This window comes from Aptenodytes patagonicus, chromosome 2 (assembly GCF_965638725.1).
Source record: "Aptenodytes patagonicus chromosome 2, bAptPat1.pri.cur, whole genome shotgun sequence".
Taxonomy (NCBI): domain Eukaryota; kingdom Metazoa; phylum Chordata; class Aves; order Sphenisciformes; family Spheniscidae; genus Aptenodytes; species Aptenodytes patagonicus.
The window spans coordinates 38391855-38415654 of NC_134950.1; the positions used below are offsets into that span (position 1 = coordinate 38391855).

Genomic DNA, 23800 nt, shown 5'->3' on the forward strand with positions numbered 1-23800 from the left:
AATCCAAAACAAAGCAAAATACTTCACAAAAGTGTTTTCATTGTTTTTAAGTTTGACAGAGCCAACTTTCATCCTAGTTTGATTCTGTCCCATTGTTGACCTCAAACGTATAAGGCGGCAGTTTGTTTCATGAAAAGTTTGTAGAAGGCTTGCAACTAAGTTTGGCAATATATAAAAAAAAAAGTTAGAGCTGATTTTTTTCACGATACACTGTTCTCTGTAGTGCTGTCCTTTATAGAAATCAATGCAATAACAGCATATTGAAGCTTGTTCTAGAAAAATCTTATTTTGGAGGAGAGGATGAGTTCCATGATTGCTTGATAGCAGGCTTCATTATTTGGATTTATTCTTCTATTGCACTTCTTTATTTTTCAAATGGTTTAATTACACTACTTTTAAAAAATTTCTTCCTGTACCAATTGAATTTTGAAGTCTCTCAATGAGCCGATAAGCCTTATTTTCTCATGTGCAGTGTCTCACCAAGATAGAACTGTTTGCTTCAGTGAACACATGGGGATCTTGGTGCAATCAGTGGAAATTCTGGTTTTCAGTACTACTGAAAATCTGGTTATAATGAGCATGTGCAGCTGTCATGTAAGACCTCTGGAGTCTATGGAGTTGCTCCAGAAAAGAGTATCACCTGTAATAAAACTGCATAAGCATTATTTTTTTCCTACTACTATGTATATTTTTTAGAAAAGGAAACTTCCAAATGACAGCAAGTTTTGCTTAAGTACAAAAGATAAATCTTCTCTGTCTTCTCAATGTCACAAATCTAACAAAATATTAGAGTATCAAAGAAAATTCTACCTCCTGTCTGGCAAAAAAGCCTTTACAGTAAGAGCATTCAAAATGGTTTTTACATTATACGTAGCAGAACACAGATGCAAGATGTGATATTGACAGTGCCTCATTTTACCAGAAAAACCTTGTAGAAATTGTTGTAGTTTGGTTTTATATTCATAGCCGTCATGCTACATAAAGCCTTTCCTCAGAAGCTTTTTTGCTACAGGCCTAAACATGAAGACTTATAGTAAAATACTCTGGACTCCTTAAAACACAGCCCTACAGAGACCCATCAACTCAGCTGATATGTCCTGTTTTCAAAAATAACTTAAGCATTCAAGGCCTAAATATTATTCTTCACTCAAGGCTTAAGTAGCTTGTGATCCAGTCCTCAGTTTAGACATGCAAAACCATGCATAGTACTTCTGCGTCCAGTAAGAGGCCATGGACCATGCTGAAATCCAGATTCAGTTCTATATCATAACTTCCATCCAAAAGAAACATCTTGACATTCTGGATGTTCAAAAGGTGGAATTCAAAAAGGTGGAATAAAATTGGAGTTACTTGAGACATTAGTGAGTCAGTCAGAGCCAAACACACCTAGTCTTAAACTAACTACCCCTTTCTCCACTGTTTCAATACAGCCAAGTAGAAATATCTTTGCTAACACTTATACTGCAAACAGCACAAGAGGCAGATCAATATAAGGATGGTGTTCATGCCTCTGGAACTACTGGACCAGCAAATTTCTAGTCTATTGAGGCTCCAAATGCACTCTTTTCTTTTTCCTTTTCAAAGGCAATAACACCAATCTAATTCAGATGTATATAGCTGTCTCTACTGCAAAGAACAAAGCTCTAGTTTTCATTAACCAATGTTCAGCTCTAGAAGACACTCCCAAATGGAGTCTGAAAAACTGGAACAATTGATGCAGTTTCCGTCTTACAGCTTTATATAATTGCTTAGCAGGTCTTTTCAACTGACAAGTCACAATGATTTTTCAACCTTTTCACAGCTTATAAAATGCCAGCCCTGAGTTGTTTCTGAGATAGGTAGCAAGAAACTTAAGCTAGTGCCACTTAATTGAACACGGTTCCCTCCAAGCTCCTCTAGGGATAAGGAGACGTGACAGCTCAGCTGCTTCCATTGGAATGACTTCTTTTTGCAACCACTGAAATGAAAAATGGTAAGAAGTAGATTTTTATCCCTGTGTTTGTTTTAATTTAAGCTTGAGGTTTGAGCCCTGAAACATCCTTCAGAGAGTAGAATCTGTAGGAGCAGACATGTCCGAGAATTTTGAAAATACTGTGCAACAATGAAAAAGCATCTTTAATTTTTCTCCTAGGAGGGGTGATCCCTGATGTTTTAAATGCTTCACTAAAAATATAGGAATTCACTCCAAAATGCTCAATACCAGTCCTACATACAATTTTAACGATTTCAGTCCCAGGTACTTAGTAATTCAAGTTTTTCAGTAGTCAACAGTCCTTCTCTCCTAAGGAGATTCTTAATATGTTCTTTATCACAGAAAAAAAAAATCCGTTTTTTTTTTTCCACAGCAGATAAAGCTATTTGGTGTTGCACAAATTCCAGTGGGAGAAAAGAAAAGAAAATGTATCAGCAAAGTAGACCCGCCCCCCTTCCTGGAATTAAAGTTTCATTCAGTACACAGAAGCTCCCTATTCTTCACATTTCTATGGTGCTTCATTTGCTTTTACTTACTGTAATCCAACCATACAGAATTTTCTACCTAAGTGTTGGGGGGGAAGGGCTTGGGGTGTTTTTGTTTACATTTTACAAATATATTGTTTCCTCAGGCACATGTCCTTCTACCTCACTTTTCTCATTGCAAGTTCTGAAGGACTGTTGAAAATGAATTGCCAAATTGTTCTTTCTTTGAATACCAACATCACATTTACAGTCTCTGGATTTTTTTTAAATTCATTTTGGAAATTAAGAGGTAACTAATGAATTAATGCATTACTTTCCCAGTAAGTATTCTGCAGTGACGTAAAAGCAAATGCATATTGGCAATGCATATAGTCCTTTTACTGATTCCTATCCTGAATAATCTCTCTTTGGGATGCAATATGAAAGGGTTTTTTCCTGTTTCACAACTTTTATACGCACATACAGTGTGTGCATCTAAAGAACCCTACGTAACTAAAAAGTAGAAAGAATATTTTGTTCCAGATACACGTCCTAGAGACATTTTTTCCAAACAAATTAAAACAATCATGCACTTTAAGGCTCAGTCAAATCTAAATTTAAACCACTGTCAGCTTGGCCACCTGAGCTTGGAAGACGCTTCTGCACATTAAGCATCCTCAAGGGCTTTTCAAAATACTTGCCACCAACAAAAAATGGCAGGAATACTGAAACACATTTTCTTCTCTTATGATCATAGGTATGATCCTGCTCCCAGAAACCCCTTCAGCATTAACAACACTATGGCAATCAACTATGTATGTTTAATATAGCTTCTGAGCAATATCAATGGCTAAAGCCTCCATATCCTTCTTTGCAGAATTACAAAATTACAATTTATACAACTTACTCAGCCCAAGTTATAATTAGACTACAAAGTTATGTCATTATCTGAGCAAATTTTATGAAGAAAAAAAATCACCCCGAATGCAATCCAAAACCTATTCAAATCTACAGATATATGAAAGATGAATCTGTTGCTCTAATTCTTCCATAGTTGTTTTTCCTCCATGTAACAGTAATGTACATCATAGATTAGAGTCTGTATTTTTCCTGAATATACTACAATGCTCTGTGTACTTGCCTGGCTTCCAAACCCCACATAATGTGAGAACTCAACTTTGAAATGTTTTATACTGCCATTCTGATCATTCTTTTAGTTTCACCTGTAGGAGTGAGAGAGCTTTCTCTCATCTTCTCATTCAAATGAAGGCTCCTTCAAAGCCACCTGAGGCCAAAAGAGGTTTTGTCATTAATGTTACTGGGTTTTGAGCACGGCCTCTATCTAAAGAGCTTACTCATCTTACCAGCTTACTTATCTCCTCCTCCTCTTCAGCTGCTCTCTTCTTCCTCACCGAGTTAGGTAATTTGGAGGCACTTCAGAAAAAAAGATTCTGTATGCTTAGAGAATGAGAACATGCTAAATAATTAATACACTGATATAAAACTTTACTTGTCTTGCTCACTATGTAGACAGAATATAGAAATATTGCTGAACATATTTTGTTGCAAACGACCCATTTGTTAGAACATTTAGGGCAAAGCAGAGCTAATTATCACCAGCAGAATTATAGACCCAGCAAATTGCATAGCTTCTCTTCTGATAGCTTCAGAATAAATACCATCCTAATAGTTAGCCTGAAGAGTATTGACAAGGGCCTGACTTGGTATGTCTGGCCCATGTAAGCCCTTATTATAGGAATAATCTATAGTTATGCGGTGAAATAATTAGGGTTCAGCTGTTCCTGGAAGCCTCTGCCAGAAGAGCTGAATGATTCAGCAGTGCACCCCCTCTCTCAGTTGGTGCTTCTGAAAAGTTATCAATTCTCCAGAAAATCCAGAGGACATGGATCTTCCTCCCCCACTTTCATGTAACTGAATATAGTGCTTTACTGCTAGTAAAATCAATAAACACAGGTGGGCTGGACTCCCTAGCTGCTAGAGGATGATCTGGCTATACCATCTCACTCTCAAGGTTGTGTGTGAGCTCTGATCTGACATTTGTATTCTAAGAAAACTCCCGCTAGTGAAATATGCAGGAGAGTATCTACTTTGTGTTTCCGAAGAGGTTATATCATTTACTAGATAATGATACAGACGCATAGTTTTGGGGATGCCCCAAAGCAGGCAGGCAGGCGATTGACTATGGAATTTTACTGATGCAAATATCATGACTTTAAAGGCTGGCTGGCATTAAGAGCATCAAAAACTTGGATACGGATGCTTGTAAGCAGCATTTACATGCTTTTATGTAGAGAAAGAGAGAACAGAAACAGCAAGACCTTAAAGGTTGAAGGACTGGTATTATTCACGTTTTACCAATGTTGAAGAAGAAAAGATTCCATGCATTAAGTATTTACCTTAAATAAATACTTAAGTGCATGTTAGTGATTGGAAACTGATCCAAGACTTCTTACTTCCTTGCCATGGTCATGAACTATCCTCCTTTCCTAACTTAGTCACAATCCTGCAATAGGACAGGGAGACTATATATAACATTTCCACATGGATCTAAGAATGATGTGGTATCTAGAGGACTGAACTACAGCATGAGTATGATGACTGTATAACAATCCTTTAAGATTATTATGGTGCCTTTCATTATCCTCAGGGAATACTTGTTGGGGATTAGTTCTACCCCTGCTGTTTCAACAGAAGCACTGACTTACTCGAGTTCTGCTCTTCCAGATTATGCACAATTTTTAAAAATCTTTGGATGGTTGAGATATCTGGGAAGCTGTTGGTACAAATACATGAGTAATAAGGTTCGCAGTGGGTGGGAGCCAGCCAGAGAGCCTGTCATTAGGTGGTTAGCCGAGACATTTATATATTCAAGGACATTTGGAAAGGTGGTTAGAGAAGAGGAAGCTCTGAATATAAGCCAGAATCTCTGAATAACTGATCATTTTGCCAGTAAGAATTTAAATATAACTTGCCATACACTGGGATTGGCAGTTACGGGGAAAGGTCTCTACAGCAATGACTCAAGCCAAATGAGACAAATACATAGCGAATTGAACTACAAGTGAAAGGCTGTTGCTTTGACAGTATTAAATACTGGAACTTCCTGTGAGTATGAAAAAATGTGCACTGCTCTTATGACTGGAAAATCATAAATGAAAGCTCAAGTTTGTTTATAAGAATTGGTATTTCATTTCTGTTCTGAAGGAAGTTTATGACACCATGAATATTACCTCCTTCATCTTACATTTTATATGCATCTAGATGAGACTCTTAAAGCTACCTCTTTACAAATGGTGCAGATGATAGCCTGGTGGGATTTTTAAAAGTGTTTTGATGCCTAACTGCCATGGAAATAATTTGGACTACGCTTTAGAAATCTTAACAAGTGGTTGTCTTCATGATTAGGTATCCAAATACAAATGTCTCATAAAAGGGATTTAAGACTTTTCTTGCCTTAAGTCAGAAAAACTTAGGTGTTCACTGTAAAATTATCAGAGCTGGCTAATAGAACAGGAGCATTAGTTCTGTTCTCAGAAGTGATTGATATACCTGGACACTTAGCATTTGTTGGCAACAGTGACTAAATGAATAGAAGCCAGGTTGCACGTCAGAATCCACGTCCAAAGCCAGATTAATTCCTTTGATCCATATCTTAGTGCCAGTTGAATATATATATGTATTCTGATAACCCAGCCCTGAGTCACTTTTGAAAAATATGACATAATTTCCGATTTTACTTTTCGATAACTACAACTTCAGTACCTATACCAGGATGTCAATCATTAAGTCCAAAGACGTTACTCAAAATGGCTTGTGAGTCTGCCTAAACTCTCCAGATGCCTCCCTTCTGGCTGAAAAATCCCTTGAGCGACTGTGGCTCTGTTCTGGGTACACCTAGGGCTGATAGGCAAAGAAGTTGGAGCCTAACTCTCATCTAAGTGCCTCCAGGATCTGGAAACAAAGCAGGCCTGATCCAAAGCACATACATTTATAACATCTAACACACACGAGACTGGGCCACATGCTGAAAGGGTATAAAAGTCTTCTCAGAGTTTTTGGCCTGGCAATCTGTTGTGGAACTTTGTTCTCATCCTAAATCCAAAACACAGCATTGTACCAGCTACTAGGAAGGAAATTAACTCTATCCCTACCGAAACCAGGACACAATCAAAAGTTTTTAGTCCAAACTAAACATCATACTCTCCTCTGCCTGGAAACAGTTGAACATGCTTATCCCGGGACTGTACACCAGTGGCCTGGCTGTGCTCTAGAAGAGGAGCAATTCTTCATCTCTCCTGCTGAAGCTACCCAAGATGCACTGGACTAACAAGAGTGCAAGCCAGAGGAACCTCGACATCGTCTCTGGTCTGTCCTCCTGCATCTTCATGCTACCATCCAGTAGCTGAAAAACCACACAACTGTCACTTCAGGATGCAGATAGCAGATTATTTTTCAGTAGACTGACTGTTAACATCCGGGTTGACAAAAAGTCTTATTTCCCATAGCAGCATATTTGAACAGTCCCGTGTGTGATCCAAACAGCAAATTTCACAGGAAGGGGAATCGCATTTCTTCCATTTCACCCCACCTTATTCAAAGCAGACCTACTTCCACATATCACAACTTTGAAATAATCTGGCAGAGCTTGTATTTCTGCACTGCACCTTCAGCCCTGCTCAATGACATACATCAGACAAATGCTGAATGAAACAGAAAATGGTTGTGGCTCAGCACATTTGAAAAGCCTTCGGCACCTGTGATTTTCTTTCCTTTGAACATGAGCAGAGTCCATTTTCCATGCTGGTTTATTCTTTGGCCTCCCCACTGAGTCTGGTCTAAGGAAGGGTCACAGGAATTATTAGTGTTTGGAAATAGGGAAATAGGACTTGGAGAGTGGAAGAACAGTAGAATGAGTTCCTCAGTTTATATCAAGTTTTCTACTTCTTTGGACTGAACTGCTTCGAATTTTGTTGAAATCCTGATTATAATGAGGGATACCTCCTCATTCTTTTGATCTAATGTGGCCTAAAGCAAATTTAAATATTAAGGATACTTAGGGACAAAGTAGGGATTTCCACTGTTTTTTCTGCCCTTCTCATTCAAACTTTATTGCCACTCTAAAACATGATACAAGCAGTTGTCCCACTTTTATTCTAACTGGTACAGAACATCTGTTTCCTGTTTTTCTAGACCATCAGTAAGGCTCATATTCTACTTTCACTATACTGGACTGTATTTTTTGCTATTAGCTTGTTTAGATCATAGCTAAACTCCAATGGAAATGAGGTGCATTTTTACCACAATCTCAACAGAAAGCACTGTGGTCCCTCCTCCATCTTCAGAGTCCTCTCTTTGCCTGACTGCTCACCACTGGGACAAGTACTCCTGCAGGAAGCTCCAAACAGACTGTGGCCTTCAAGAGAGGTGTTGAAGGCACAACAGGCCCATAACATCAATGTGACTGGAATCTTAACTTCTACTTTTCCTCTGAAAGGCATCTCACCTGGCATGAATAAATGAGTTTATTAAATTAAAGAGAAAAAAAAAAGGAGGAAAAAGTCTTAAAATCCTGTTTAATACATTGTTTTGTTACTGAGGACAGTAGAGAGACACTGATTATTTCTCACATTAGAAATAAAAATAGGAGCTATGATTAGGTAGGGAATTCATGTTTCTTTAAATATAAGGATTAAGACTAAAAGAGATTCTCTTGCCCCTCATGACTGTTGTGTGATGAGTATCCAGATTAGTTTAGTCCCACACTACAGTTTCCAATATTAATGCTTTCTCTCAAAGTCATGGGAACTAGTCCAGGAATGAAAGCCTACTGTCTGTTCTGTCTGTATCAGGCCCACAAATGTCCTTTAAAATTGGCACGATTATAATTGTTTCCCTATGTTTCCCAAGCTACCAATTTTCCAGAGTGTGCTGTCAAAATTCCAAACACCTATCCGACTTCTTAATATATAAAAGCTTTATGTATTTTCCTATTTTGGAACAGCATCTAATATATTGCTAAACATTCAATCAAGCTTCACTTTGTCTTGAATTTGAATTCAACTGTCACTCAATTTATTTTGAAATGTATTACAATATGAGCAAGTAGCACTGATCAGGATCAGACATTATTTCTGTCTTAATCTGGGTGATACTTTGTCATTAACTTTTGCGATGATGCACTGACTTTAGTTAATGCAGTACTGATATTCATTTGCTTGCAATCATGCCCTGTATTGGTTTGATTAGACCTACTGTATGGCTGGTTGATGACAAAACCCCATTGATTACATGTGGTCTGCTTCTCATTTCCAGTCAAGCTTTCTGTCTTGAGACATAAATAGTTTCATTAATTAGGTGAACTAAACACGTTGAGAAGCATTCATAATAGTCCAGTTCTGGCATAATAGTCCCAGTATTATGGATTCATTCTCTGTAGTCGATGAAAATTTGGTTATTCATTTAAATGAAAGCAGAATCAAAACCTATTGGTGTTCCTTTTATTTGATTATGCTCCCAGAATATATCCAGTACAATTTCCTCCTATTTCTAGAGGCTGTTATGCTTCACAAGGAAAGACACCAATTATTTATTCCAGATGTTAAAATCTCCCCTGCCCTGATAAAGAAATCTAAATAACAAGAACAAAACATGACTAGCTAAAACCTAGAGCTTTAAAAAAAGTTCTGGATGTAAGTCAAAATAGTAAGAATTTACATTGAATCTTCTATAAAGGATGCAGTTGTTTAATAACATATCAACTATGCTAAATACTTGGAAAAACTGAAGTCAAATCTTCAGGACATTTCATTGCTGTATTGACACTGCTCAGCACTTACCTTGCGCTCCTTCTCAGTAACCAGTATCTTTTTTTTCCCCCCTGTCCTGTCAATGTTCTAGAGATGCATTTTCAAATCTTTTTGCCAAATTAGGGCTATAGAGAATTTTTGGATGCTACCCTTAGTCCCAAGACTGTCTTGGGACTTTCCATTAAAATCAGCGGAAGAGGCCTCCCGTCTGTCTTGTGACTGGAAATGGGCATTTCCCTCCCCCCCCGCCAACAGCACTCTAATCCATTAATCTGCTTTAACGCAACACAAGCCAGTAGTATGTTAGACGTGGCAGAACCTGTACCAGCACTGGATGTTCCCCTCGGGTAGCAGCAAGAGCAGGTCCACTCCCTGAAGGAGGACAAGCCAGGACCTGTGGGTGAACACAGCCCAGCGGCCTCCCCCTGGCAGGGCCAGGACAACAACAGGCTCTGCTGACAGTCCAGGGATGATCAGACAAGGCAAAATATTGAATCAGGTGCAGGGTCCATCCAGAAAGTCCAATCAGAAACAGCAGAAGATGGGACTAGAACACAGGTTTCAAGGTCCACCCAGGAGATGAGGCTGGAGACAGGAGCTGCCTGGGCCTGAGCTGAAACACTGCCCCAGATCCATGGCTAGCGGGTGCGGGGGTGAGGCTGGTTGGGGCAATTAGGGTTTTTTAGTGCCCTCAGGACCCTGGCAGCTCCACAGAGGAAAATGTATACAGAAATGAGGGGGGAAAAAAAATCAAGTACAATCTGGAAAAGCAGTTTCAGATAATTAAGATTTCTACAACCAAGAATGAAGTAATTCTTAGCAATTCCACTTCATTAGTATAAGCAAAGTATGAGCATCATCTATCCGGTTTCTGCATGACAGAATGAGCCATAAAAAAGAAAAAAGAAATAATCAAATACATAGTAAAAGTAAGTTTATGAGTAACATTTAAAAGGACGTGTCTTAACTTTCAAAGATTAGCTGACACATACTTTGATGTGAGGCAAAGATACATTATCTTTTTTGAATCCTGGACTCACACTGTGCCTCACATGACCTCTGACATGCAAGTGTAGCAAGTCCCTTTGCAGACATTTTGACTTTCAAATCATGGTGATAGCAATACTTTCTCACAAAAGATGAGAAATTACTGGACACCCAAGTGCTACCATGGTGTATCTGGTATCTTTCTCAGAAGTTGTTTCAAAGCACTATTTATTCCCATTGGGTACACTGATCAAGAAAATAATTCTTTGGACCTTATTTCTGATGTTATTCATGGCGGCAAGTCAAGACCACAGAAAGGAGGAGCACTGAAAAAAGAAACCTCACTTGTGATGGTAGAAAAGCAGGCCATATTTGAAATCATCTCGTCACTTCTGCTTCTCAGTACTTCTCCGAAATTCCATGCTGCCTTCCTTCACAAAATTATGGAGAGAGGAATCATAGAATCATAGAATCATTAAGGTTGGAAAAGACCTCTAAGATCATCGAGTCCAACCGTCGAACCAACACCACCATGTCCACTAAACCATGTCCCTAAGCGCCTCATCTACACGTCTTTTAAATACTTCCAGGGATGGTGACTCAACCACTTCCCTGGGAGCCTGTCCCAATGTTTAACCACTCTTTCAGTAAAGAAATTTTTCCTCACGTCCAATCTAAACCTCCCCTGGCACAACTTGAGGCCATTTCCTCTCGTCCTATCACTAGTTACTTGGGAGAAGAGACCGACACCCACCTTGTTACAACCTCCTTTCAGGTAGTTGTAGAGAGCGATAAGGTCTCCCCTCAGCCTCCTTTTTTCCAGGCTAAAATATACTTAGGATACTTAGAATACTTAGGACAGAAGAAAAAAAAATGTAAGTAATCTATTTTTTGAAGTCTAGTTACCCAGAAATACTTTCATCCTCACCCTCCTCCCTGCTAGCAGAAGATGGAAAACAAAAGGGATTTTACAAAACAATTGTAGCTGCTTTTGGTCCTGCCTCCATTGTTCCTCTTGATCTTGATCACAACCACCATGTAGAAATCAGAACTTCCTTCATATAGAGACAACTGCTCAGCGAGGTCTAATATTTCATCAGCTTTCAGTCCTATGACAGAAACATTCAGTGCAACTCCTCAAACCCCTGGCATCCCAAGAGTAGCTAGGAGCTAGTTCCCAATCCCTCTAAAGGATCAGTCATTTATAGGTGTTTTTTTAGCACAGGGAGTGCAACACTCCACATTATGCTCGTCAGATTACCCTTGTGCACAGCAGTAAACAGATGATGATCGCTTCATACTTCAGTCTTCAGACAAGGGAATGCCAGAAACAGTGGATGTTTTGGACCTTCATGGGGCAGTAATGGCACCATGGGGCCAGAAAGGGATTTTCATGCCTGTGTCTCTTCCAGCCTTCACAAAATACACCTGCCCAAAGTCAGGGACTACCGCTCACGCAGGCTTCAGTTTTCCACTGATTATAAAGATACACTTTAATTGTCAGCAATGAACCTAGATTGGGCCTGGGTCCTCACAAGAGATTCTTACTATAAACGTTTATTTCTAGAAGTTTAATTTCTGTTCTCCTGCAGCAGAACTCCTAGGGCAGCCATACTGAAAGGGTTAAAGACCCCCAACCCCCTGCCCCCAAGTTATTTCTTGCTTACAAATAAAGAGATTTGCAGTGGCCATGTTATGAATGGTTTTATTGCTGTCTGACATTTTGTAATACATTGTTACCATTCCAGTCTTTAATATGTAGACTAAAAAAATAAACCATAGATCTAAAAGTACACAGTATTAGTTTAACCCATAATCAATACAGCAACTGATTCAAAGTATGCTACACAGGCACTTTACAAAAAAGGAAAATGTAATTTAAATCCATGTTTCAAGGATATTTAACATTAAATTCCAAACATTACTTCTAACAAACTCAACTACCCACAGAGCTGCTAGTTTGACTGTTTTCAAACAAAAGCTCACTGAGAGATTCTGTGTATGGCTGTACTTATACATAATATTTCAAAGCAGTAATGCTCTCTTGTGCTTAATAAGACGTTACAAACAATATATTCTTCACTTGAAAAACGTGTGCAATACTCAATGCAGAAATTAAGTTCATTTTTAAAGTGTAACACAAGTATAACCAAATACGTACACTATATACAGGGTGTTAGAAAGTTAATAAGGCTGCTTAATCTTTTAAATCTGGTGCATGGTACAGATAGGACACACACCCCCCCCCAAAAAAAAAAAAAAAAAAAGATGTTGTGGATATTCCCATGAAAGTCCAAATCTAAGTACTTGCAGAAATGTCCCAGCTCCTTTGAACACTCTATTGGACTTTCAAACTGAAGCAGAAGTTATTTCTAAAGTAGTTCCACTCTAGCCATATAGGATTTCTAGCATGGAGATGTTATTTCTGGAGAAGAACATAAGAAATGACTACTTGATTGGCCTCTGGACAATCTGAAATTTCTTGCTGGTGCTAACATCTGCATGACTGTGCATGCTGTATATTCATTTATACATACATAACAAGAAAACATAAACCCACGTCTTCTAGCAGGAAGAGGGAAACATTCCTAATAATACATTTTCTTTAGGAAAACTTGATTGATATATACAGTATATTAAAAAAAACCCTACACAATTGTCAGCATACAAAAATATGAGTTCAGTATCTTTTTATACTTCAAAACCTAATGATGAAAAATCCAGGTATCCTGAGACAGATATGTACTGTGCATCTAATTTACCAATGCCAGTGTACTGCTGGAGTACAATTAGAAAAGCACTACCTGCATTTATCAACAAGTACAGCGATAAAATACATAAGGCATTGCATTAGCTTGAGAAACTCTCCTCTTTTCATAATGTTAAACAAAAATGGTGCAAAATATGCGTAAAATGCTGGCAGACATATCCATGAAGTAGCTGTAAAGTAAAGAGTACGGAACAATATGCATATATACGACAGTTACTGATTTTAAATGAAAATAAATGAAAGATACTTTCCTTTTTTGAGCATCATGCTTAACCATGATGTGTATACTCACACTCAGGCAATTGTCTTAAATATATATATATATACACTACCTCTGACAATGAGTTAATAAAACAAAAAATCACTGTTGTTTGCATGTGAATTTCTCTGGGTAAAACCAGATCAATAAAACTGGTTCATTTTTTTCCATTAGGGGATTCTAACAAATGAAATGAAATATGATTACTATAAATCCTCGTCAACTTAAGTTTAATCGTTTTGGCTCTAAAACAGTAGAAGAGCAGTTCTGACCACTACTGACTGCATTAAAACAAACAAAAAACAACCCAAAAACCTGATGCATTTGCTAAAACCCAGTGAAAACTACCTAAAAAGCCACTAAAGATTGCAATTCTCTCAGTGGACATAAAATTGGTTGGTTGGTTCAGCTGATAGCAGGAATATTTACTTTAAAATGGATCCCTAAACACAAAAATGTCTGGCACTGAGAAACTGGAATATATACATTTTTGTATTCATTTACATTTACAATCTACAAGGAAAATAAGTGTTATGAAATACTTAATTTGGGGAACTAGACTGAATCAATGCTCATTTCATAGATTAAAGACTGTTTAGCATCCTATTATTCATAGATGATGGTTACAAAGATAGGCTAAACATCATCAGCTCTACCTCAAAATCAAAATCCAAGTTTTCTCCAAGCATGAACCCTATGGCAACTTAACTGTTCCTTGGCCCTTAACCCTCCCTTCCCAGCTGTTAAATCTCCTATACATCCCCCACAGACTACCACTGAATCACGGCAGTCCGTATTTGGTAACGTATGTCTCTAGATCCTTGAATTTATTCCTAGAAGAATTACACTTGTCTTGGATGAAAAAGTAAAAATTACATACAGAATGCTTTCCCTAAACCAGTACAACACATTGTCATAAAAATAGGCTGCATAATCTGTTGCTGCAGAAGCAAAGATTTAACAAGCTACGGGTGTTACAGTTCTTGTAAATCATCACTGTTGGTCATCTCTTCTTGTCATCTGTAAGTCTAAAAATTTATGAGAAGATAAACATACTGTGATGAGAATGGATTTTTTTTACTCTGCAAGTGCACCTTGCATAAGGAACAAATACATCCTCTACATATACCAAACAAGATAAATAGCTTTAGTAATGAACGTGTGTAAATTTGTAATTTAAGAATGGGGTTCTTGAAGGTCCATCTAATGTTATTAGAAGCCAGATGTGTTAGAATGTGCAGTGTGCTCTGAAAACAGAGGGGCAAGAAAAGCAGTTTGAAAAGCTGTGCAATGTTTCAAGTGAACACTGGCTTTTGAAGGAAATTTTGAGAAATTAGGCACCCACTCTCCATAGAGAGTCAGTGGGACATTTATGCCCAATTTCCTTTGGAAATCCTATCTTTACGCGCTACCTGTAATCCCAGAAAACCAGGGCTTAAGTTTCTCAGCCCCTTTGATACCAGGCTAAATAGATACTTTATTTTGGAGTATGGGTCACCAATGAAGCTCATAGTGCTGAATAAGTTTTTGAAAACTGCCTCTAGAGGGGGAAAAAAAGAATAAAGAACCAAAAATTAGATATAAAAACAAGAGGCCAAGATTTCTGATGCACACTCATGAAACAATAGCTAAAGAATTTGGTCCAGTGACTGGCTCATAAGTATTTGTCCCTCGGTGTTTACAAATGTCTATTACCCCATGCTTTCAATGACAAAACAAATTAGACAATTACCATATTATACAGGAGATTCTTTTGGCACGTTTGCACTCCTACCATTTTCAATGCAATAAAAAAAAGTGATGACTAGTTACAATAATGTGTGCGCATGCAACAGATTTTGTCCTCTAGGTTATTTTATATTATACAGGATTAGCAGCTCCGTGCAGCTGACAGCTGACTTACCTCGTAGTAAAAAAACAAAACTCATGTGGGCAAATCTCACAGGAATATGCGAGCTCACAGCCGGGGCTGACACCGGCACCATCCTTGGCATGAGGAGGTTACGGCTTCTCTGTACTCCTGATGTCTGAACAAGCAGAAACTGAAACAGGTTTTACGCTTTTGCCTGGAACGGGAATTACCCTAGCCAATACTGCCTCTCTGAATAAAACACATCCGAAAGTATGAGATCCTGACTAGAATAGCAACTATAGAAATCGTGACTCTTTCTTACGTACAAGCGTTAGGTCATCCTAGACAAAATGAGTACGTTTCTAAAGAGTAAAACTTTGTTTGCTGGGTTTGGGTGGGGTTTTTTTTTTTAATCAAAAAGGTTATAGTCCCACAGCTTCCAGTAACTATGAAAGAGTGTAAACTTCAAAGCACAAAGGAGAAATTGTTACTGAAGCGTTCATTACTGCACGTCTTTGTCACAGTTTAAGGCAAACATTCTATATTTAAGGTTGGACCAGTAATTGATATGACTACATAAATATATACATATTGAAACTCACATATATGAGCAGACATATATATCTGTGGATATATAAAAATATTTATTTTCTTAGCAAAGTTAAAGTCTGTGTAAAAACATTAAGAATACTGAAAAAGGTAGGAGCTCTAATTCCTCCTTTGGAGAAAAGTAACAAGTCCCCTAGATATCCTATATAAAAAACACTCTCTGCAAGAGTACAGCTCATTTTGAATTCTCACTTATTGCATTGTGGATTAATATATTTGTTGAAGATTTCATAAATAATTAGATAATATGCAACAATTACATTGTGAGGTTTGATTGCTACAGCATAACTATAGGCTGCTGTTGTACAAAAAATAAATTTTATTCAGACAGTGTATGTCCTGCTCTAATAGAACGCATAGCTACTGCTACAAGTAGAACTATTTCAGAATATAGTTTTTGTTTTAATGTGTTCACATATGAAACCTCATTTGGGGGCATTTTCTCTGAAAATTCTTTGGCCAAAAGAACAGCCAAACGCAGACACATTTTCCCTGGGCCCTCTAAATACTCAGTACAGTTTCAAAATAAATCCATAACAATTACCACTCCAAAGAACTGAAACACTATACAACACAATTCTGAAAAAATACGGGAAATGGCAGCATAAAACATCAAACCCCCAAACTATGCTTCAACTTAAACCACAGACGTTTCCAGTTAAACATAACAATACTGCCTCATCCTCGCCTTATGTAGATTTGCTAGTATAGTACTATACAATATACACAACTCTGTAGAACTCTGAAATGCAGAGGCGCAATAATGTAAAACATCCGTCAGACAGAGTCTGAAATTCAGTCTAACTATGGATGAAATCAGACTTACCCTTCTTCTTCATTATAATGGCAACTGAAAAAGGGCAAAACTCCGCCTCATATGCCATATAGGTATTTCTTCTAAAGGTGTATGACAACGGACTGCTTAAGACATGGCTGAGTTTACTGATTACAAGCACACGTTCATAGCAGCAGTCTGCCTGCAGCCATTAAACACAATTCTGAGATGAGTTTTACATCTCTTACATACCTCACTTACATTATATCCTTGAAACAGTAATGTCATCGTTCTGAGAAATTATGATGGCGACAGGAAAAAAGGGATTAGCAGTGCAAAGGGCCCCATATGAAGTGCATGCTCATTATCAAGCCTAGTTTATCTAGGCTTTTATTCCTTCCACAAGAACGCGTTCTGTATAGTGTACAAGTGAAGTCATTTTCTCTGAACAAGACATTTGTTTTCAAGCTGCTGGCTATGCCTATCGTGTGGCTGAACAAGACACATCAAATGAACCTGATTCCAGTGTAAAATTCCCGAGGAAGATTCCCGTTCTACTAGCGTAAGGCTGGAGTGCACAGATTGCAGAAATGCTTTTTGGAATTCATTTTTCAATGCCAATAGAGAATATTTAGGGTATTTCTTTCTTTATCCTGAGTAAAGGGTTTTTTTATTTATCAAAGCCCCAGGCACATACTGCTATAGTGCAGTTAGATTTTGTCACATAGTCCCAGTATCCTAAAGGCCATTATTGGATTATTTTCTGGAGCAGTTCTCCTCATTCTTCTCCAACAGGTGGTGGTGGCTGGCATAGCTTGTATAACCTGACAATGACAAAAAACAAAGCAATTGTTATTCTGAAAGCTTGGTCATTACTAAAATGCGTGAAGTTAAGGAACACAAACTAAATCTAAGTCTTCCTGCACTGCAAAACAAGAGATACTGAATTCAGTTTAATAACATTGACGTAAAACCAGTAAAATCTTATTCATGAGCATGAATGTTTACATTGAAAGTGGTATCATTAAAACACACATCTATCAGCAACTTTATAAAGACATTCCAGTTTAGTCAAGTTTTCATATTTCTGCACTGAAGACCCCGCTCTGGAGCAAGCTAAGTCTCCACTAATCCAACTACCAGTTGTTGCTCTGGATTTCTAAATTGGAAAAGCTGCTTGGTGAATGCAATTGCCTCCATTTTTGTTTTGTTTTGGCACAGTCAGACCTCACTCTAACACAGTTCCCTATAAAACTGATGCTGTTGGAAGAACCTAAGACAGATGTCAGACACGTGACACACCAACATGAAGATTTTAAACTCTCTCCCCCCCATTTCTACGTGTATGAAGTCAAGACCAGTAAGATTTGGTTCAAATGACTATCTCAGTACCGATTGAAATAGCCACTTCTTCACTTATAAAGGCTTTTGAATTTCTATTAAACCCTTTTGCATGGACTTGGTTATTAGCAAGTGTTTGAAACTTTACCCTAGTGTTAGGAATACTGAAAATAAACGGCAATCATTCTGACCTCGGGCTCTCTGTCCTGTATGTCCAGCATACAGTTATCTCCCCTGCAACCACAGCAATTAGAACCAGCAATAGACATGATCTCATCTGGAGATTACATATTTTCCTCAGGGAAAGTGTATCATTGAAGGAATAGTGAAGAGAAGCCACCGAGTACGGCATGGCAAGGAGAAAAAGCATCAGAAGCCAAAAATGAAGAGACAATGACACAGCATGTGCATTAATACTTAACAGGAAGAATCTCTGATATTGAAATACCAAAGCAATAGAAATAGCAGGTTTGGTAGGTCTGGCTACAGGCAGAGTGGTGAATCGTCCAGTGGCTTGGGGACTAGGGATATTTAAGATGCTCAGGGTATCTGAGTTTTCCAAGTATATTTTGCAAATTTGCCTGCTAAATATCACATGAATTTATATGACTCCATTTCAACTAATCATAAACTTCAAAATCATACTACAAATCAACACAGAAACCAAAACTCTGTACATGTGGCTGAGCTCCCCAAACAATTCAAGATCAATGGGCTGGTGCCTTCTTGGCATGATACTCTGCTACTGAAATTATGTGTGGCACGGTCTGTATGGCTACCCCCATGAGCATTGAAAGCCTCTTCAACATTTAGGCACATCCTGTCAGAAAAAGCATCCTGTGGCTACGCAAGAGCAGGGCAGGATAGCTGCTGTTCTATTATTTCAGTTCCCTTAGGAATTAAAACCCATGGGACACTGACAACACACAATGGCTGTGGGCTAAATAACTTTTCTCTGAATCTCACTGGAAGTGATTATCAAGCAGTATTGTTTCTGGATGGTAAGAACAAGGAGCATCAGTTCTGTCAGCCAAACAGCAATTGCAAACCTCCTTTCAAACCTCCACCATAATGTGTTCTGAAGATCATCGGGCTCTTCCAAATTGTCATCTGGCAGATTCAGAAACATCATTTAAGGTCACACTGTGCAGACACCAATGTATTTGTTAGAAGCCATATACAAGCCAATACACGTATATCTTATATTTGTATACTGATGAGAGAATAAGATGGCTTGATCTTTATATGGACAAGTATGCAGAGGAAAATAAACAGGGGTTATCTGAGTTATTTGACTCTGTTGGTGTAATAAAGGAGTAATATTCAAAGCTAGCAAAAGACACATAAAATTACTGTCAGAATCTCATCTAAGTATTTGCAGTGGGGTTAGTTTTTGATGGATGTTTTAGCAAAATCTAATTTCTACGGAACAATGTGCAGAAAAGCTCAGCCCCAAGTAACAAGGTCTGTGTATTCTTCAGGTTAAAATGGTAATCATTAAGATTACTTGTCTTAAGAGCAAGTGATATAGGGGAATTCTGAAGCAAACTAACAACAAGGGTGCATAAATCCCTAAGGAGCTACAGTTGCTGAAGACGGTGTAGAGCATAAACAGCCTGTTCTGGGTCAATATATATATGGAACAACCATTTGAGATGGTACAAACAGATCAGCTGAGAAAAGACAGAACACAGTGGCAATTGCAGAGAACTGAGAACACTGTCAAGTGTCGTTAAATGGAGCCAAATGTAATGGTAAAATTCTTTTCAAGGCCAAGAACTGAGAACCCACAGTATCGTTTACCTATACGTCAAAAGTATCACTCCTGCTGATGACTATTCTGACTTATGTGACTTACCTCTCTAACGGTACACCAAATGCCCCAAGCACTGAGGTCAATGAGATATTCCTGTGACATTGCCGTTGCTTCTGACTGGCAAGTGTGCTGGATGCATCTGTCCATTCTATGGCATCTAGGAGCCACCTCATAGTTTTCCTTCAGCTTTTCATTGCTATGCTGTGGGAGTGTCTTTTCTCAACTGATGCAAAGCCAAAAACTGTGTCATGGCTAAGTTTTTCTTTTCAAGAACATAAATTTTTCCTTTATCACAAAAGCTCTGCATCTAGATACATGCTCTGTCATTTAAAGGTGGGAAAAGTTTCGTTTGCAACAACTCTTTGGCTGTCTCCAGAATTATGTCATGAAGGAAGAGTCCGTTTAAGGCCAGAACCATACTGTTCAAAACATAAAAAGGCTTCAAGAATCAGTACTTTTCTTGGTTCTTATTTAATCTCCTTTATGGGGCATGCAAGATGCATATATGCTCCAACAAATGCTGCTACTCAGCAACTGAACAGCAGCTGCTACTCAGATTTACTCATACCTTGTACACTTAAGGTACACTCCTTTTCTAGAATCAGATCCAGCACAGGCAAGGAACAATGTGCAGTGATTTGTTACAAACAAATTATGAGCAGTAGCCTGATTCCCTACTGGGAGAAACTGGGACACCTGAGAAAAGGGGAGCAAACTGCATAAGAAAAAGTTCCTGAGTATTACTGGTCAGAATCCAGAAGACAGTCTTTCTGTGAGCCTATGGATACTGTATGTGTTCATTCACGTGGTTACCTCTATCGGGTGTTACAAATTCATTGTTTCTTCACTGAAACTTAAACACCACAGTGGGTCTGTTACGTATTCCACATATCTGTTTAGCTCGTTCAATGTGTTATCATTAGTCAACAAAAAACATTATGTTTTAAATTGGTTAAAAAAAAGTTTAGAGCTGGATTAATAAAACCACTTTAAGATAAATTTAAGAACATTGTTGTTCAGTTATTTTCATTTATAAGTATTGTGCTTGTTAAGAAACATTTCAGGTACCTGCAATCCATCACAGCATTAAAAAGCTGGATAAATATAGAACAGTCACATTTTTCATTCTAATGGATGTTTCAGAAAGAGACAAAGAAAGACTACATCATCTCTAAAAGCAACTAGAACATGATTTTGCTGAGATATTGCAGTACAGTATTTCATTAAAATGGGGTTATGGATTTACTTATGAGTATTTCCCCAAAACCACTAAACATCACAAGTGATGAAGAACTTACTCCAGTGTTTTCATAATTAACATGAACTAGATTTCATTTTTTCAAAAACGGGCACGTTTTGAAGTGCTACATAGCCTGGACTTCTGCAGCTAATTAATTAAAATTGTATGGCTAAGAACATAATTGATTCTATGTACATTAAAAGCCAAATCTTAGCAGTTAGTGCACAATACAGTCAATGTTTATTGTTAGCTTTTGAGCAGCCAGGACAGAATTGTGCACAAGCTAGGAAAAATCATGGTCTAGGACACAAACAATCAGTTACCTTGGGACAGACTGTGGCGTTCGATCCCTCACTCCTAAATTCTTGGCTGTGTTTTGTACTCTCGCACCCTGTGAAAGAAAAACAACAATTTTGCTTCATTTATTTCAACACAAGTTAGAAAGTTTTCTGAACTTTCTAGATGAACGTAACTACTGATTATAACTAATTAATACATATACTCCACGTCCCGAAACACCTCTCTTCTTCTAAGGTGGGGAACAAGTTAAAGCAGTACATTAATTCTCAACTTAGAGAAATATGCAGAAACTTGTCATTAAATGTCATTAAATAAATGCATACATATATATCTTACTAACATAAAAGAGTTCATAAAAAATTAACATTTAAGGTTTAAAACAATCCAAACACATCTTGTTTCAATTTGTTTGATTTTTGTCACCATTCTTTGTAGAAGGCATGGATAACAACATTTCTTTTCTGAAATGTCACTTATTTCCTATGAACTTCTGAACAAACAAATATTACAGATTATTTCCTATTAATAGCTTTCTAGTTAAATCTAGAAAAATGGCCTAAATTGAGGCACTAAATCAGGATTAGAAAAATGCAAGTCCTGATCTTCCTTTATAATCACAGAATCACAAAAAATCAGGTTGGAAGGGACATCCTGAGATTGTTTAGTCTTACACCCCTGCTTAAAGCACGGTCAACTAGAAAAGTTGGTCTCTCTGTACCTGAATTGATCCTTTGAAAAATAATAATGAAAGCACTTTTGTCTCACTGACTCATCCAGTAAGGAGGAAGTTGATAAAACATGCACAATGTTCATATACCACGACAGTGAAAAATGCAGACTCTTCTGCAAACAAACTAGCTTAGACATACGAAAGAACTTAGTAAAATTTGTTTTTAAATGATGAGATCTAGCTTTTGAAATGCAGTTTTATTAATGTAAAGTAGTCATCATAAAGAAACATATCTGTTAGATTTACAGTCTCTTTATGTTTTCTAACATTTTAAAGGAGGTGGAAAATACTTGTTCTGCCTATAACACATACACTGACTCTCCCTTTATTTCTCCTTCTGTACGACTTAAATTTTCAGGACAAAATAACAGAGACAAAAATACATAATCTCACAATTCTCAGAGTGAGATCTTAGATTGGTGTGAAACATCAAAGATAATTTACATTCCAAACAGAGCTGCAATGGCAGCTGCACATGGTGTAAAAATGAGGTATAATCATTGATTCAATACACAGAGTAAGACTAGATCTTGCATTTGACTGAAATCTGGTACCCGGGTAATTGATAAGGTATTAGTTCACTGTTATGGGCTCAAACAAAAGATGAAAAAGGCTGGCTGTTTACACACAGGTAGGTTTCTCAGAGTTTATGTAAATCAACACGGGCCACAAAAAATACTGTGTCCTTACATTTCTTTTAGGAAAAAAAAAAGTGGTAAGGATAGAGGAAAATAACTACAGTACCTACAAAACTGAAGGCAGAATATAGATTTTACTAGCTTTACATCTAGCTCAGTAAGCTTGTCTCCAACAGTTGCAAAAGACACATGACTACAGACCGTGACAAACATATGTCTTTCCCCAGGATCTCCTCCAGAATTCAATCATTAGTCACTCAATACTTCCTCTGTTCAGCAGCAAGTATATATTTAATAGATTTCAGTGATTCTCTTCTCTTCTTTCCCATCTCATCTTGAACCCATGAATAACTTCACATCACTAACCTCCTTGTGGAAGGAGGTCCACATGTTGGGTACAGTCTTAGCTTGTTGTGTCAAGATCCACTGTTTTCATTTGGTTTAAATCTGCCAGTTTCATTTGATGCCTTTAGTTCTGCACTGGTGAGGACAACAGTCAGTCCCTATCCATGCCACATGTTCTTTAGACCTCTGTCATATCCTCCTTCACTCATGAAGCTGAACAATCCTAGATTATTTTGTCTGTCTGTCTTGTCTATAAACGATTCCCAACTGTTGATCATTTTTTCTGACATTCTCTGAACCTTTTCCATTTTGCTATATCCTTATGGAAGGGATCAGAATGTCAGATAGTTCAAAATGAAGGGTCATGACAGCACGATTTCTACTTTGTCATCTATCCTTGCCTAAACCATTATAACTTCTGATTTGCTTTATGGATAGCTACTGAGAATGAGCTGATGTTTTCTATCATATCCTGAGGTCTTGAACATGAGATGTAATGGCAAGCTCACAGGCAATTATTTTGAATGTGAACTTAGGGGGGTTTTTTCCCCCGTGTGCATCACTTAAGAGTTATCTAAACTGATTTTCATCTGCCATTTTATTGCTCAATCATGAAGTCCTGTAAGATCCTTCTGTAATTTTTCATAGTTAGTTCTCATCTTTAATAAAAACTTGAAAAGAGTTCAGAGGAGAATAGGGAGAACGATTAGGTAAGAAAACGCAACTGAAAAAGAAAGGTCAGATGAATTGATGTTCTATCTACAGAAGTGATGGCTTATCAGGGAAATGATAATCAAATTGGTGACAGACTTTTTAGTAGGGCCTGTAGCAATAGGACAAGGGGTAATGGTATTAAACTAAAAGAAGGCAGATTT

At 37.8% G+C, this 23800-nt stretch overlaps 1 protein-coding gene across 1 annotated transcript in view; it reads right to left on the minus strand.

The window, feature by feature from the left end:
- Positions 1-11939: 11939 nt before the first annotated feature.
- Positions 11940-23800, minus strand: part of PREX2 (phosphatidylinositol-3,4,5-trisphosphate dependent Rac exchange factor 2) — a 190491-nt gene continuing 178630 nt past the window's right edge. The window contains exons 40-41 of the mRNA XM_076329593.1: positions 21236-21303; positions 11940-17339 (exon numbers count right to left, since the gene is read on the minus strand). Of these exons, the coding sequence (XP_076185708.1) occupies positions 17294-17339; positions 21236-21303 (114 nt within the window). The 3' untranslated portion in view covers positions 11940-17293. The remainder of the gene's footprint in view (positions 17340-21235; positions 21304-23800) is intronic.